At 42.2% G+C, this 15,546-nt stretch overlaps 1 protein-coding gene across 1 annotated transcript; it reads right to left on the reverse strand.

Annotated features, from left to right (window-relative positions):
* Positions 1-11,470: 11,470 nt before the first annotated feature.
* On the reverse strand, positions 11,471-14,707 carry LOC148016193 (beta-amylase 1, chloroplastic-like). Its single transcript, XM_087663758.1, has 4 exons — positions 13,661-14,707; positions 13,259-13,469; positions 12,799-12,909; positions 11,471-12,712 (listed from the first exon to the last, which is right to left on the reverse strand). Exons 1-4 carry the CDS (start codon positions 14,359-14,361, stop codon positions 11,912-11,914), a joined length of 1,824 nt encoding a protein of 607 aa, XP_087519884.1. The 5' UTR covers positions 14,362-14,707; the 3' UTR covers positions 11,471-11,911.
* Between the last annotated feature and the right edge of the window lie 839 nt (positions 14,708-15,546).

Here is a 15,546-nt window from a genome sequence, read left to right on the forward strand (position 1 = left end):
TCAGTTAGGGCCCAGCTAGGCTAGGAAACACCTAGGGACGCCCATTCACTGATAGTTGGACATATGTCCCTAAGTCACTTGCGTCCTCTCTTTCTGCTTCTCTCTACTTCTTGTTCACCTTAGCGCTATTAGCTTCATAATGAAAGCAATGAAAATTAGGCACTTGAGATGGAAATCATGCTTCATCACTGCACTCATAGTCATGACTATGGGAATCCTTACTCTACCACAATTGGCAAAACTACTAGTGATCTCCTCATAGCCTTTTTCAAGCACCCTTTCCCTTACTAGTGATAACTCTTCCATCTTCCATGTTCCTTTGCTTCATTATCCAAGTTATTGCAACAAAGCAATGGAGCCATCTTCTAACTCATTACTTACCTAAGCACACATGTGGAGACACATTATTAAGTACTTGCACAAAAATATATGTAAGGTTTGGATCCTCAAGTGTGGAACTACCCTCCATGTTTGCTTGGAGTGCAGTTCTATCTCCCAAACCAATAAAATGAGGCATGTGCGTAAAAAAGAATAAGCACTTTCCCTAGGGAGAGGTTTTTCATTACAAGTCCAAATGAACATGACGACTTCTGTAGTACCACTTATTTATCAGCAATGACTCTTCCACTTGCTAAAACCTACACAAGATTTATCCACCTAGAGACTCTCAACCAAGATTACAACAAGAAACTACAAGATTTTCAATTAACTTTGTCTTGCAAGCATACCATGTCTCTAGTGCAAGTTGAAGCATGCTACTTACAACAATGAGAGTCATGGGACTAGCATTCATCTAGGAGAGGTTAATGTTAACTATAAATGGCAAAGAATAATAATGATAAAGAGAATGCAAGTCGAGAAAAGGCACAACATGCTAAAATGAAGTAAAAAAGGATCATAATATTTGTATTACATTATATTATCCTAGGTACTAACGTTTGCAATATGCAATGTTAATGTGCTTTGATTGTCTAAGGTTATACTCTTATTCTTTTAAGATTAATCTAAGACTCGAGCTTGCTTTTTTACAAATTGTAAAATATCCCAAAGTAGATATGAAGGCCCATAACCATATAAGGTTGCAGCACGAAACTTCTATTCTTATGAGTGAATCAATTTAATTAACTTAAAGTGTATGCATAAATTGGAGAAGATTGGTCAAGAGCCTAAAAGGCACCCAACTTATGGTGGAAACACTGAATCCCAAACCTATATAAAAAAGTTAAAAAAGTGAATAGAAGTGTCAAATAAAGTGTGTGCAAATGTAAGCCTCTTGCCTTCTATCCATCTTCTTGTGCATTAACATGAGAGCAAGGGAGATCGGGAGTGTAAGAGAGTGTGTGAGTGAGGAACTTAGTTGAGTGAAGCTCTCGTCTTATATTTTCTTTATTCTCTTCTTCCCATTCACAGTAAGAGGACTAAGAGTGAGGTTGTGTACAAGGAAGTGAGAGTATGAGAGAGTGAGTGACCGAAGTGGAGAAGCTCTTCTCTATCTTCTTCTTCTTCTCTAGTATCTCTCTATTGTTGGTGTACTCAAGGCATGGATCAATATGGGAGCAATGAGAGCTAATCAAAGGAGCACCATCCATATCATAAGGCCATAATCAAGCCTTGGAGAATATATAGAGGTAAGAAGGTGAGCCTACTATAACCTTCGGTCATTTGTTATCTTGCTTGCTTGGGAGAGTGCGCCTTTTTGCTCAACAACAATTAAGTTCCCCATGTAGAAATGAAACATCTTCAAGTCTTACCCTTTAATCATTTTGGCTCTGTAAGTCTACTATCCTTTATCAGCCTCACAATCCCTTACCACTTCCATTTCAATCAATGCAAGGTTGAAAGCCTAATTGTATATGACACTTTGCTTATTCATTCATTCAAATAGAAAAAGAAAAGTGCTTCTCATGTCCTCTCACGATCTCCTTTATGAATCCTTTTTCTTTTGCACCAAGAAAATTTTCCATTTTCAACAACCAAGGCCCCTCTCTCCATTGACCACCATTGAAAAGAAAATACAATGTAGTTGTCTTCTAACTAAGTATTAGTCTATTCAAGCACGTGTACTCACATAGTAATTGCACCATAACCTATATACAAACTGAGTCCTCAAATGTGAAACAATACTCCTAGCTTATTGGGAGTTCAATCCATCTCCCAATCCAACAACATGTATCATGTACATGAAAATAGAAGTTCACATGAACTCATATGCCTTGACCTCTCCTTCAATAACTCATCTCCCATGGCCATTCAAGTTCTATCCAACAAAATGGGACCACCAGTCAAGTGTATCACCCTCAAACACCATATTGGGGAATATGGGAATTTCCCATATGTTTGGGACACGTGGTCAAATCTTTGGATTTGTCATAACTTGAACACTATAACTCCAAATTGAGCACTCTATAGCTCAATAGATTCCATTTTTGAAGCACTTTCTAATGACAGGTCACATCATATGGTTTTGAGAAATTTATGGGCATGTTATCCGGATGCCACCTTTTTAGTATTGAAAAATGGGAATTGGGAGATTCCCAAACTCATTAATATTGTGTTCTCAACAACAAATCCCCTTACAACCCTTATCATTAGTCACATCCTTCACCACACACTAGGGTACCATAGTTATTATTCACCTTTATCATGAATAACTACCAGCAATCCTCCAACAAACCACATCAATACTATTCCCAACATTTTGTGTTGTTGTAAGCTACCTTTGATTATAGAACATTGTACTTTTATAAGTCGAGCTCACTCCTATGCAATTTGTAATATCTCCTAGATATGAGTTAGAAGACCCACAATGAGTGTGAGATTTTCATGCATACAACTTCTATTCAATTTTGCCTAAACTAGGTTGAATAAACCTGAGTTGTATGCATGCATTAAGAGGACTGGTCAAGAGCCCAAAAGAGGGGTAGGACACTCGAATCTAGGTGCAAATCCTAACCCTAAACTTAATGTATAAAAGGAAAAAAAGTGAATAGAGACCTCATTCTTATGTGTGTGTCTTTATGAGTTCAAGTTTTCTTCTAAACTTTTTACTTCCACCATTACTAATAAGAAGGAGAGTGAGCAAGAGAGGTTAATAGAGTGTGAGAGTGAGAGAGTGTGAGGAACTTGGAGAGAAGCCCTCTCTTGTACTAATTATTCTCCTTCTCTTGTTTGAGAGTTTGTGAGAATGAGAAAGTGAAGAAGAGAATGAGAGACCATGAATAAGAACCTTCTACCCCATTCTCTTGCTTACATATGCTTGCTTGGCAATTCAAAGGGAAGCACGATAGTAGCAAATCAAAGGCTTACCTTGCGAGAAGCGTACACATGGATTGTGTCAAGATTGTGGGAGAGAAGGAAGGAGTCTCACTTGTAGCTTTCTTGCTTGCACAATGGGGGAATACACACAAAGGTGGAGGCTGAAAACAGTTTTCCTCTTCTTAGTTGTGTAAGCCAAAAAGAACTCTCATACAAAGAAATAGAAGAACCCTATATATGGGTCTCAAACCAAAGACAACTAACTAAGGTGCCATACTAACTGAGCCATAAACTAGAGTAGATAAGGATAGCTATCATCTAGCTATTATTCATGGGCGGTGTACCAACCGCATCTGCAAACTGACACGTCGGTGACATAAATGCACAACGGTCACCCTGGCATATCACGAGTGGAGCTCGATATCTCAACACTCCCCCTCGAGCTCAATCCCAATTCCTGTACACCAAGTAGGTCTCTAAACTTGCGCAGCTTCTCTGCGCCCAATGCCTTCGTGAGTATGTCAGCTACCTGATCCTCTGTGCTGACATAAACTAGATCAATAAGACCTAGTAAAACCCTCTCCCGCACATAGTGATAATGCACCTCAATGTGCTTTGTTCTAGCATGATAGATTGGGTTATTTGCCAAGTGTATACTACTCATGTTGTCACAATAAATGACAACTGGCCCATCTATAGACTGATGCATATCATAAAGTAGCTTATGCAACCAAGCTACCTCACATGCAGCCATTGCTGCACCCCTGTACTCGGCCTCTGTGCTCGACAAGGCAACTGTAGGCTGTTTCTTGCTGCTCCAAGTGACTGCAGCACTCCCAAAAGAGAACACATATCCACTGGTAGATCGTCTATCAGAAATACTACCAGCCCAATCAGCATCAGTGTATCCATGCAGCTGTATCTGAACCCCAGTCTCATAAAATAGTCCATACTGCAATGTGGACTTCACATACCTAAGTATGCGTCTAGCCGCATCCAAATGCGATTTCCTTGGAGCCTGCATAAACTGACTTACCAATCCAACATCATAGCTCAAATCTGGCCTGGTAATAGTCATATAAATCAAGCTTCCTACTATGCGTCTGTACATAGTAGGGTCTTCCAGAAGCTCACCTGCATCTGCACTCAACTTCACATTCTGCTCCAAAGGAACTGAAATAGGCTTACAGCCTGTCATCCCATATTTGAACAGCATGTCAAATCCATACTGCCTCTGCAAGAGCTGTATCCCACTTGGTGATCTAATCACCTCAATGCCCAAGAAATAACGCAGCTCTCCCAAATCCTTCATCTCAAACTTTTGCTTCAATAGCATTTTCACATGAAGGATATCTTCATCACTGTCACCTGTCATAATCAAATCATCAACATAAATGACAAGTAGCATAATACCTTTCTCTGTTTTTTTCACATAATGTGAGAAATCTGCCTTGGAAATCTGAAAACCAATAGTGACAAGATACTGTCCTATCTTGTCAGACCATGCTCTAGGTGCTTACTTCAAGCCATACAAGGCTTTCTTCAACCTGCAAACAAACTCAGGATGAACAGCATGCACATAACCTGGTGGCTGCTCCATATAGACCTCTTCTTGCAAATCACCATGCAAGAAGGCATTCTTTACATCCATCTGATATAAAGACCATCCCTTTGATACAGCCATAGCAATGACTGCTCTTACGGTTGCCATCCTTGCAACCGGACTGAATGTTTCTTCATAGTCAATGCCATATGTTTGTGCATACCCCTTGACTACTAATCTTGCCTTGTATCTGTTCACAAAACCATCTGCATTGTGCTTCACCTTATAAATCCACTTACAGCCAATTGCATTCTTACCTTTAGGCAAAGGTACTAACTCCCATGTAGCATTTGCTTCCAAGGCATCCATTTCTTCATCCATGGCTTTCTCCCATTTTTCTTTTTCCATGGCTTGCTCAAAAGAAGTGGGTTCTGGTTCCTGTATCACTTTGACCATATATGCATAGTGAATGGCTGTAAATCCATCATATTTCAACCTATCCACAGGATACCTAGCTCTCGTAGACCTGCGCAAAATAGGTTCACTCCCAGGTGCTCTCAAAGCATCCCTGGTCTTCCTTACTCCAGGTGTAACAATAGAAGGAATACCCAACTCATCATCAATGCTCTATTCTGAGCCACTGGATTCACCATCCACATAAGAGTGACCTGCATTCACATCAAACATGGGCTGATCAACCTTCTCTTTTCCTTTTCGTGATACCTGCATACCACTATCTGCATTGCTTTGAGAAGATTCTCCTGATCTCAATCTACCTGTCTATGGTGAAGAATGTGAACCACTGCTAGAGGACGCTCCAGGTCCACTAATATTTTGTGACTGCTGCTGTGAATTCTGTGCAACATTACCATTTTGTGCATCTACATCATCAAACACATTTATGGTTTATACCAGCTACTCATCTCATCAAAAACAACATCTCTGCTCACTGTAAACTTACGAGTAGAAGGGTTATAGCATCTGTAACCCTTTTTGCTGCAGAGAGTAACCAATAAAGATGCACTTCTCAGCTTTTGGATCCAACTTGGATCTCAACTTATCTGGCACATGTACATAGGCAATGCAACCAAAAATTTTCAAATGAGAAATATCTGGTTTCCTACCAGTATACATCTCCTCTGGAGTCATCCTATGTATTGCTGCAGTGGGAGTCCTGTTCATTATATAGACTGCTATAGCAACTGCTTCAGCCCAGTAAAAATCTGGCAAGTCTTTTTCGTTGAGCTTGGCACGAGATACCTCTCCAATATGCCTATTTTTTCTTTTTACAATTCCATTTTGTTGTGGAATATGACTGCATGAATATTGCTGCTTTATGCCATGCTCCTGTAGGAACCTTGCAAACTCATTTGAGAGGTACTCTCCCCCTCCATCTGACCTTAGGCATTTTATTTGCAGGCATGTTTCTTTTTCAACCATAGCTTTAAGAGTTTTGAAATGCCCAAAAACTTCACTTTTCTTTTTCATAAAATACACCCAAACTTTTCTGCTATAGTCATCAATAAAAGTGACAAAATAATGACAGCATCCAAGAGATGCAGCTTTAGTAGTCCACACATCAAAGTGGATTAATTCCAATGGCTTCTCACTCTCTTGAACATGTCTAGGAAATGGTTTCCTTGCCTGTTTTCCAAATTGACAGGCTTCACATACCTTATGCATTTCTGCAACCTTGAATTTTGGCAATCCTGCAACAATATTTTGGGCCTGCATTGATTTAAGTCGTTGTACATTAACATGACCAATGCATTTATGCCAGATATCAATATCTGCAACTACACCGGTCCCATGTGCAAACATTGCTGCACTCAATTCAGACATATCTGCATCCAACGTAAACATTCTGCCCTTCTTCTTTCCTTTTGCTATCAAGTGACCTTTATTTTTCATATCCTCAACAAAGCATCCATGAGGATTAAATCTGACCTGCAAGCCCTGCTCAACCATTTGACCAACAGAAACCAGATTCTTGGTGATATTCGGGACATGAAATACATCAGATAGGTATTTCTTTTTCCCATCCTGCATAGACAAATGAATTTTTCCAATCTGCACAATAGGATGTGCAATATCATCACCAGTCTCCACAAATCCTGGTCTTTCCATTTTCCTTGCATCCTCCATCCATTTTGCATGACCTGTCATGTGGTTTGATGCACCTGAGTCAATATACCATACATCATTGCTTTCTTCTGTACTTGTCACAGAATTGTTCATGTGCTGCACCATAAACAAATTCTCATTTCTGTCATCACCCTGTCTACTAAAAGATGCATAATTCCCTTGTTGCAGTTTTCCATTCATGATGTCATTCTGCTTTTTATAGCAATCTTTAGCCATATGACCCATTTTACCATAGTAGTAGCATTCAACATTGTTGTTTGCATTTTGGCCTCTTTGCCATCCACCACGACCTCTTTGGCTCCCCTTGCCTCTAGAGTTACCACGTCCTCCTCCATAGGACTGATTTTCTTGAGTTTGCTGCATATTCTGATTTCTACCACGGCCTCCAAATCGGTCTCCTCTACCTCTGCCTCTACCTCTTCCAGCATTTGAGTAGAAGACAGCTTCTTTTGAAGTTCCTCCTGAAGAAGATGCACCACCATTTCTCTGCTCCTCAGAAATTAGAAGAGCAATCAACTCCTCAAAATCAGGAAATCTTTCACGAACTGAAATGGATGTCCGAAACTGTGCATAATCCTTTTCTAGACCATTCAAGGTCACGGAAACTAAATCATCATCTTCCACTGGCGACCCAATGGAAGCAAGTGCATCTGCAATCTTCTTCACCTTCATGTGGTAGTCATTGATGCTCATACTTTCTCTTTGCACATTATGCAACTCTTGCTTGAGCTGCATTTTCCTGGCTTGTGTATTTGTGCTATACATTTTTTACAAAGTATCCCATGCCTCCTTTGGCGTACTTGCATCTTGAATATGCACAATCATAGAGTCCGAAATACTGATAGATAGCCAGTATATAACTTTCATGGCTCTCTCATGCCATGCTTTGAATGCCTGCATTTGCTGTTGATTGGGAACATCAGAAAGAACTGGTTCTTCTTCATTTCCTGCAACAAATTCCCAATATCCTTTTCCCATAAGGAATTTCGTCATTCTAAACTTCCATGCTTGGAAGTTGTTCTTGTCAAGCTTTTCAGTGACAATCTGTGAAAGAGAATCAGACGCCATTACAGAACACTGCAAAAAATTCTGTCACTGCAAAAAACACAGCTTTACCCTCACAAGGGCAAATCTGCAAAACTGGAGAAAGTGGTATTTGACCACACAGTCACTTCCTAGTAACGATTTTGCAACAACAAGCAACAAGGATGATTTTGTAACTCCCAATGTCTCTGCGTACAAGCATACGATGCAATTTCTACAGTAACTTTTCACCGACCTATAGAACAGTGGTCGCACAGCATAAAACATGGCTTTTTTCTGAGTGCGTGCAGAAAACTTCCGCCTCCAAAACAGGCCCCGAAATGGTCTCAAATCAAAAAGACAGGGTCGCCAAGGGCCAAAGCCCTTTCCCACAGCATATACTACCCTCTTGCTTCACCGCGAAGGGCGTCTCAACCTGAGACAATGCACTCTTACAATTTCCGGCTGTGCTACCTGCAGAGATCTGCTCCCAAAACAGAAAATGAAAGCAACACTGCTCCTCTTACCAGAACACCGCGAGCTTGGCTTGCTTTCTTGAGCTCCTTACCACGAACAAGGCTCTGATACCATATTAAGATTGTGGGAGAGAAGGAAGGAGTCTCACTTGTAGCTTTCTTGCTTGCACAATGGGAGAATACACACAAAGGTGGAGGCTGAAAACAGTTTTCCTCTTCTTAGTTGTGTAAGTCAAAAAGAACTCTCATACAAAGAAATAGAAGAACCCTATATATGGGTCTCAAACCAAAGACAACTAACTAAGGTGGCATACTAACTGAGCCACGAACTAGAGTAGATAAGGATAGCTATCATCTAGCTATTATTCATGGGCGGTGTACCAACCGCATCTGCAAACTGACACGTCGGTGACATAAATGCACAACGGTCAGTAGCTTTCTTGCTTGCACAATGGGGGAATACACACAAAGGTGGAGGCTGAAAACAGTTTTCCTCTTCTTAGTTGTGTAAGCCAAAAAGAACTCTCATACAAAGAAATAGAAGAACCCTATATATGGGTCTCAAACCAAAGACAACTAACTAAGGTGGCATACTAACTGAGCCACGAATTAGAGTAGATAAGGATAGCTATCATCTAGCTATTATTCATGGGCGGTGTACCAACCGCATCTGCAAACTGACACGTCGGTGACATAAATACACAATGGTCACCCTGGCATATCACGAGTGGAGCTCGATATCTCAACAGATTATGCATCCATCTACTTCTCCCTTCAGGGGTACGCTACAATGAGGTGAGTACTAAGCGAGCCTACTATACCTTTGAGTCTAATCCTTCTTATCTTTCATAGGATTGATACAAAAAGAGAGTTGTTGGCTTGGAGCTTGGAATGTGAGCCAACTAGGTGAGAGACACTTGAGCCAAGGCTCATTGAAACTCTTAAAGGAATAAGAGTTCCCTCCCATATCCCATTGTGAGGTACTTGTAGAGGAACATGACAATGCCCCTAGCTCCCTTTTTTTAACCTAAAGTGCAGAAGATAAAAAGAGAAAATAATCAAGATTGAGGATATTGATAGTTGTATGTCTCCTAATGGTTTTGATATAGCAAATGCTCTTAAGACCCACCTCTCTCCTATGGTTGGGAGGGAGAACCAACATCCAAAGAACTATTCAAGGAGGTTTGTCAAGAACTTTACTGATGATTTTACTAGACATTTCTAAAGACATTTTGTTATCGTTGGCTTGCCATTCTCCAAGAGTGAGCTTGAATTTTCTCTCTTTCAAATGAAGAAGGGCAATCAACAAGGCCTACATGGTTTCTAACTAAATTCTTCTAAGCTATTTGGTATAGATATGGCGTAGATTGACAAGTGTGGCCAAGGCAATGGAGAGCACCAAGCTCTTCTATTTGAGGGCCTTCACAATGCTAAACCTTGCCTATATGAAGTGATAGCAACTAAGGCCCTAGCCCTCTCGCATCAAATATGTCCTTCCTAAATTGTTGCACCCCTACCAATATGGGTGCCTTTGGCTAAAGGATACATGATACTATCCTAAGTCCAACTCTTTTAATTGATCTATCACTTAGCCTAGAAAAGGATTTTTGTTGGTGGACATTGATTTCAACGAGGCTTCAAACCAAGCAAGCAAGAATGTTACAATGTCAACTAAATGGAGCTCATGTGCTTTGGTTTCAATTTCATGAGGATAAAAGAGCATGATGTTCACTCGTATGAATATTGAAGTCTTGCTTCCTTTCCTTTACAAATATTTGTTAGGCAATGGTGCTTCCTTACCCAATTCTTATTGCAATGGTTACAATCCCCTTACTATAAAGGATAGAGTTGAAGGTATGGTATGACACTATAGCTCAAACCTAATGGAGGCTAATAAGAACTACACTACTTTTGTGCCCAATCTTTAGCGAGTTCTATTCACTATCACTCTCTCATCATTAATCTATCACACAATAGAATCAGTATTTTCTATCGATATTCCTTTGGCATGAAGACCCATTGGATCATCTCTAACACAAATTGGGTTCGACTTTATCAAGCATGGAATGTTGGTGCTTGATACCTAGGATAACTTGGCGTCTCTATTACTCTTAAACAAATGTTTCAATAGCTTAAGGACTATTTACAAAAGAACGTCATATACGACCACTTGGGGTCTCTATCACTCTTAAGCAAAGGTTCCAATAGCTTAAGGAGTGGTCGCAAAACATCGGAGTAAGAACTCAAAAGCCATGTGGCTTTCTAGGAAGATTCTTAGTCTTGAATGTCATGATCACATTGGTTTTAATCTTCATGGAGTAGCTATTGTGAATGGTCAATCTTCCTATGGGCCAATGTGATAGTTTTTCCAAAATTTCTAATGGATTGGGAGGATTTTCCGAATTCCTATGGGCACCCAAGTGAGAGGATTTTCCGAATTCATGATGTGGGAACTTGGGGAGAAGCAATATTGGCACTTGGTTTTTTGGGAGGTGATCACTTCTAACATTAGTTTTTTGGGAGGTAATCACTTCACTTCTAACTTCTAAGATGCAAGGAGGCGGCCTAAGACTGGAAGGACGCCAAAGACGAGGCCAAAAATCCCAATTAGTAGGGTTTCACCTTCCTTAAACGGGTTGACGCAAAGCTTCCCTACACAAGATGTGCTTCGAAAATTGGTCAAATTGGCAAAAGTCCAAATAAGGATGAGCCAAAAACTGATCCTCTTTTGAGAGGGCAGCTGTCTGTGGATGAAGAAACCATCAAAGTCCGGAATGTCGTCAGGGAGGTTGCCATATGTTGTCATGCGGTTTATGTATTAAGATGTTAAGTGATTGCAGCATGCCTAAGCCAAGGAAACCAACTTCTTACAAAACAGCATGCCTAATCCCTTGTGATCATGTAATTACTTGTAACCCCCCGTTCTATAATACAAAGCCTCACTACTACTTCAGAAAACATGTCCTCCCAATGCTACACAGAAACCATTTCAACCCCCTCTACTATCCAGAATATGAGCTATGAAGAATTTCAAATACACATAAAAATTTTACTAGTATATAATGTAGGTGATGGTATATACAAGCCCTTCCTCCTTATCAGGCTCTCAAACTGGATCTTATGTTTGTACTAAGCTCACTGTACAACAAAGAAGTGTGTGCAACTGGTATTCGGACACAACATGGCAGTAGCAGTTGTGTCAGTAGGAAGTTTATTTAGTATCAGGCTTACAATTCAAGTGTCAGTCCCCTATTGGGCTAACTATAAATCTTATATTTTTCACCTCTTGAGCTCTTCTGAGTCAGTAGGTGGAAAGAATCCCAAAACTTGACTTGCACTCTGTGCCAGCCACACATGAAAAATCTATGTGCGCCAGCCAAACTAATGAAAACCTAAAATGTTGGGGGAGCCAACTTCAGAAGCAGGTTAGTAACAGCCTGCAAGCGTCTCTATTCAGAGAGCTGGAGCCCTAAGAGAGTGCAGAAGCAGCTTCTTGCAGAAGAGGTTGAGTTGCATGGACAAGTTCAGATGCCCTGTGCTCCTCCCACTCATTATGTGCTCTCCCCTCAGCCATCTGCCTCACAAAGGAAACAAATACTCGCCAGTTGTCAGGCTGGAACAAACTTTGGCTCATCCTCAGAAACGTGAATGCGCACATGGGTTCGAACGCAGCACCATGCCGATCATCATGAAGGGCCAATCTTGAGTTCCTGACAATCTGTCGATACGCGTCTTCATCGAAGCGAGGCAATGCATTCTCTCCAGCAACTGGTACAGATGCTTTCCTTGCAGCCAAAATTACCTGCCTAAGAAGGAGCTCAGGAGAGCAGCGTGCTTCACTTGGCTGCTCAAAGTCTTTCATCTCTATACATGTGAAGTTAAGGACCACACCATGCCTCCCGAACATGCTGGCGATGGGTAAGTACCCATCTTTGAAGCGAGTGTTGTAATACCCTGCTGTCAGTTCAGCGGGATGAGACCTGGACCCATAGTGCCAATGGATGCCGGCTACTTTCCCTGACAACTTCAGTCCTGAGTTACGGAAGATGCCTTCTGCAGAAGCCAAAATCCTTTCACCATGTGCAAGCAAAAGATTTGAATACCACTGCAGGAAAAACTCCCCATAACGGGTGTTCCAACCACCATCCCTTCTAAAGAAATCAGTATCCTCTGTCCAGTTATTATAGCATCCAGCATCACAGGGGCCCCCAAGACCCCACTCTGGCTTCCCAACAGCAACGGCTGCTGCTTTTAGACTAGCTAACATGTACTGCAAATAAGCAGAAAAAGATCAGCTTACCACCAGATGTGGAATTCAGTGCATCAAAAAAGAAGATTTAGTTCATTGAGTAGTACCTTATCATAACATTGGAACTCCCCGATGCCAGGAAACCTCCAAGTACCATTGCTTTCAGGATATGATGGATATCTTAGTTCTCCTGCTGGTCCCATTCCCACTTGAACTTCCTGAGAACCACACAATTGGATGATCTTCAACTTCATATCTAAAACATATGTTAAACGCAGCACCCAAACAGATGGCCTCAAAAGAGAAGGCTTCAAATAAAGGGGCAAATACAAAACATACAATCTGCACAAAAGATTGCATCAGACAGAGCATATATTCAGCACAAAAATTCTATTCACAACACTGGTGTAACGCTAATAACAAAGCTGAAGGTCGCATGATCTAATCATTCTGCTCGATCTGATCATCCTACTTGATGTAATCATTCTACTTGGAAAAAATCAAGTCTCAACTTTATCATGTGCCCTCAAGTTAAGATTTATATTTGAAAGAACGATTAGAACTTACCACTATGGTGCTGCCAAGATAATCCTTGAAAGTATTTCTGAAGCTTCTCATATAATCAGAATACGCTTGCAAAGGTGTCCTTCCTTTCAAGACTGGAAGCATATCGCAGCCAAGAGAAAGATACTCATAATTCCGCCTTCCCTCTCTGTCTGTGTATGTAAGATTAGGATTGTGATCTATCTCCTCGACGACCCAACCGGGAAGTGGAATACTGCAAAGAGACACCAGCAACTAAGAAGCGTAAGCATTTTCAAAAAGAAAACCATCAAACCCAAGAACAGACGGCCAATAACAAAATCTAGCCATCTCCTCAAATTTGCAAGGTATTGTCCAGATCTGCAAATCCAGCCGTCGCTATGCGCGTAATTCAGTCAGAATCATTCCAAAATCACAAATACTTACAAGCAAGAGTCACCAACATTGCCACCACATTGATGGAAAGACATGACAGCTTGAACCTTCAATCCTTGTTTCTTCACCATGTCAATGAGCTCTTTATATCCAGACCAGTTATAGTTTCCAGGGCCATCTTTCTCAACAATTCCCCACCAGATGTCCATCATCACACCCTCCACACCAGCGCTCTTAAGTGCACGCAAGCTGGCATCCATGGCTCTTTTCCTGTTCACACTGTTGTTGCAGGGGTTTATGCTGTCTAACGGTAGCATAACATATACGGGGACGCCAGACGAGGGACTTCGAGATTCGCGAAGATGGTGCTCTTTCTGTAAGGTAGGTCCTCGGGGATCGAAGAGTGATGGTGCGAAATCTGAATCGGGGAAGGCTCTGCACGGAGATGTGCAAGCCTGCGCGTGGCTACTGCTGCTACCCGTTTGTCTTCTCCTCCAATAATCCGATGATGATGTGCTGTAGGAAGTCGATACAGAGAGCACATCCGAGTCCAAGCTGGCAACACAGAGCTGTTGCTTGCTGCTCGTGAGGCCGATCCGCAAGCTGCAGGTTTTAGGGTTTCTGAGAGGGATTTGGAAGGGGCGAAAGGAAGGGGAGGGAGAGCAGGGGTCTGGAAGCACGAAGGGGGAGGAAGAGGAGCCAAGGCGGAGGTTTGAGTTAGGGCCAACGCAGAGGGACGAAGGGGAAGCCATGGGGGAGGAGGCAGGGAGGGCTGTACAATGGTTTTGGGGGCGCGCGGGGGGGGGGGGCGGCTTACCCAGGGAAGAGAGGTCTATTATAGAAGAGGAGGGCGGGAGATCGGAACGAAGGGTAATGAGACGGCAAGCTATACAGGGAGGGAAGGTTGTAGGTTACTCAGGGAAGAGAGACCTGCAAAAGAGGATGGTGGGATATCGGGACGAAGGGTAATGAGACGGGAAGCTATACAGGAAGGGGAGCTGGCTATGGCGATAGATGCAGAGTATGTGGAAATGCGAGTAAGGGACAAGCTAGGGAAGGCCTCCAAACGTAGCAGCCGAGGACTTATATAGAGTCTAGACACAGCAGGCAGGGGGGAGAGAGAGAGAGAGAGAGAGAGATTGCCCTCTTTGAATTCGTCTCTCAAAACACTCAAAAAAGAGCATCCCTGTCCCCCTGATTGAGAGAAAAAAATTTATAAAAGTAATGAGTGGATATGCTTTGCGTCCACCGTTTGCTACAGGACCGTGTTCGTGACGTGGCTACTTGGCCGGCCTGCCACCCCGACAGAGGGGCCTCTGAACAGTTCCTCATTCGTGGACGCCATGCCATTGGTCCCCGCAACCCCCTGGGACCCGCATCTTGCTACCAGGTCCTCGTGACACGTGTCCGCACGGTACGCTGGGCCGCGCTCATTGCACCGCCACGCTGCCACCGAGCTTGTCTCGCCAGCCGGCAGCTAACGGGCCGCTTGGTCCGAAGCGCATGTTCACCCGCATTGCGTGCCAAACCTGCTTTAGATGCGTGTCACACCACCAGCCCGCGTGCAGCGGCCCACAGGCCTCTAAGAGCTGTGTCGCGCGAGGTATAGTGGGGCAGCAAGAAGGCAACGAAGGAGTAAGGTATCTTCCAATCACGCAAGGTGTTGTAGATGCTTGAGTGTTTGTATTTGTAATTTGTAATAAATGACCATTTATGCCCTATTCTTTTTACAACGAATCATCATGGGAAGTGCAAATCATGAAAGGATTCTTGCGATGCTTACTCTAAGAAGTTATCATTGCTGACTGCATAACTTAGCAAGGGAAAGATTGCTTATTTAGCATGAGTTTTGTTAGCAAGGAAAAAGGAAGATTAATTGAATTTACCTAACCTCAAATCAATAAAGTTTAGGATTGAAAAACCAATTGACACATAGA

The sequence above is a fragment of the Lygodium microphyllum genome, chromosome 23 (assembly GCF_053477565.2).
Source record: "Lygodium microphyllum isolate KBCC chromosome 23, Lygodium_microphyllum_v1.1.10, whole genome shotgun sequence".
Lineage (NCBI taxonomy): Eukaryota > Viridiplantae > Streptophyta > Polypodiopsida > Schizaeales > Lygodiaceae > Lygodium > Lygodium microphyllum.

What these genes read in the sequence shown, in the direction of transcription:
- LOC148016193 (XM_087663758.1), bottom strand. Translation starts at nt 14,361, where the DNA reads ATGGCTTCCCCTTCGTCCCTCTGCGTTGGCCCTAACTCAAACCTCCGC. An exon ending in AATGTTGGTGACTCTTGCTT is followed by an intron (nt 13,470 to 13,660) that starts GTAAGTATTTGT and finishes GTCTCTTTGCAG; the next exon opens with TATTCCACTTCCCGGTTGGG. An exon ending in ATCTTGGCAGCACCATAGTG is followed by an intron (nt 12,910 to 13,258) that starts GTAAGTTCTAAT and finishes TGTGGTTCTCAG; the next exon opens with GAAGTTCAAGTGGGAATGGG.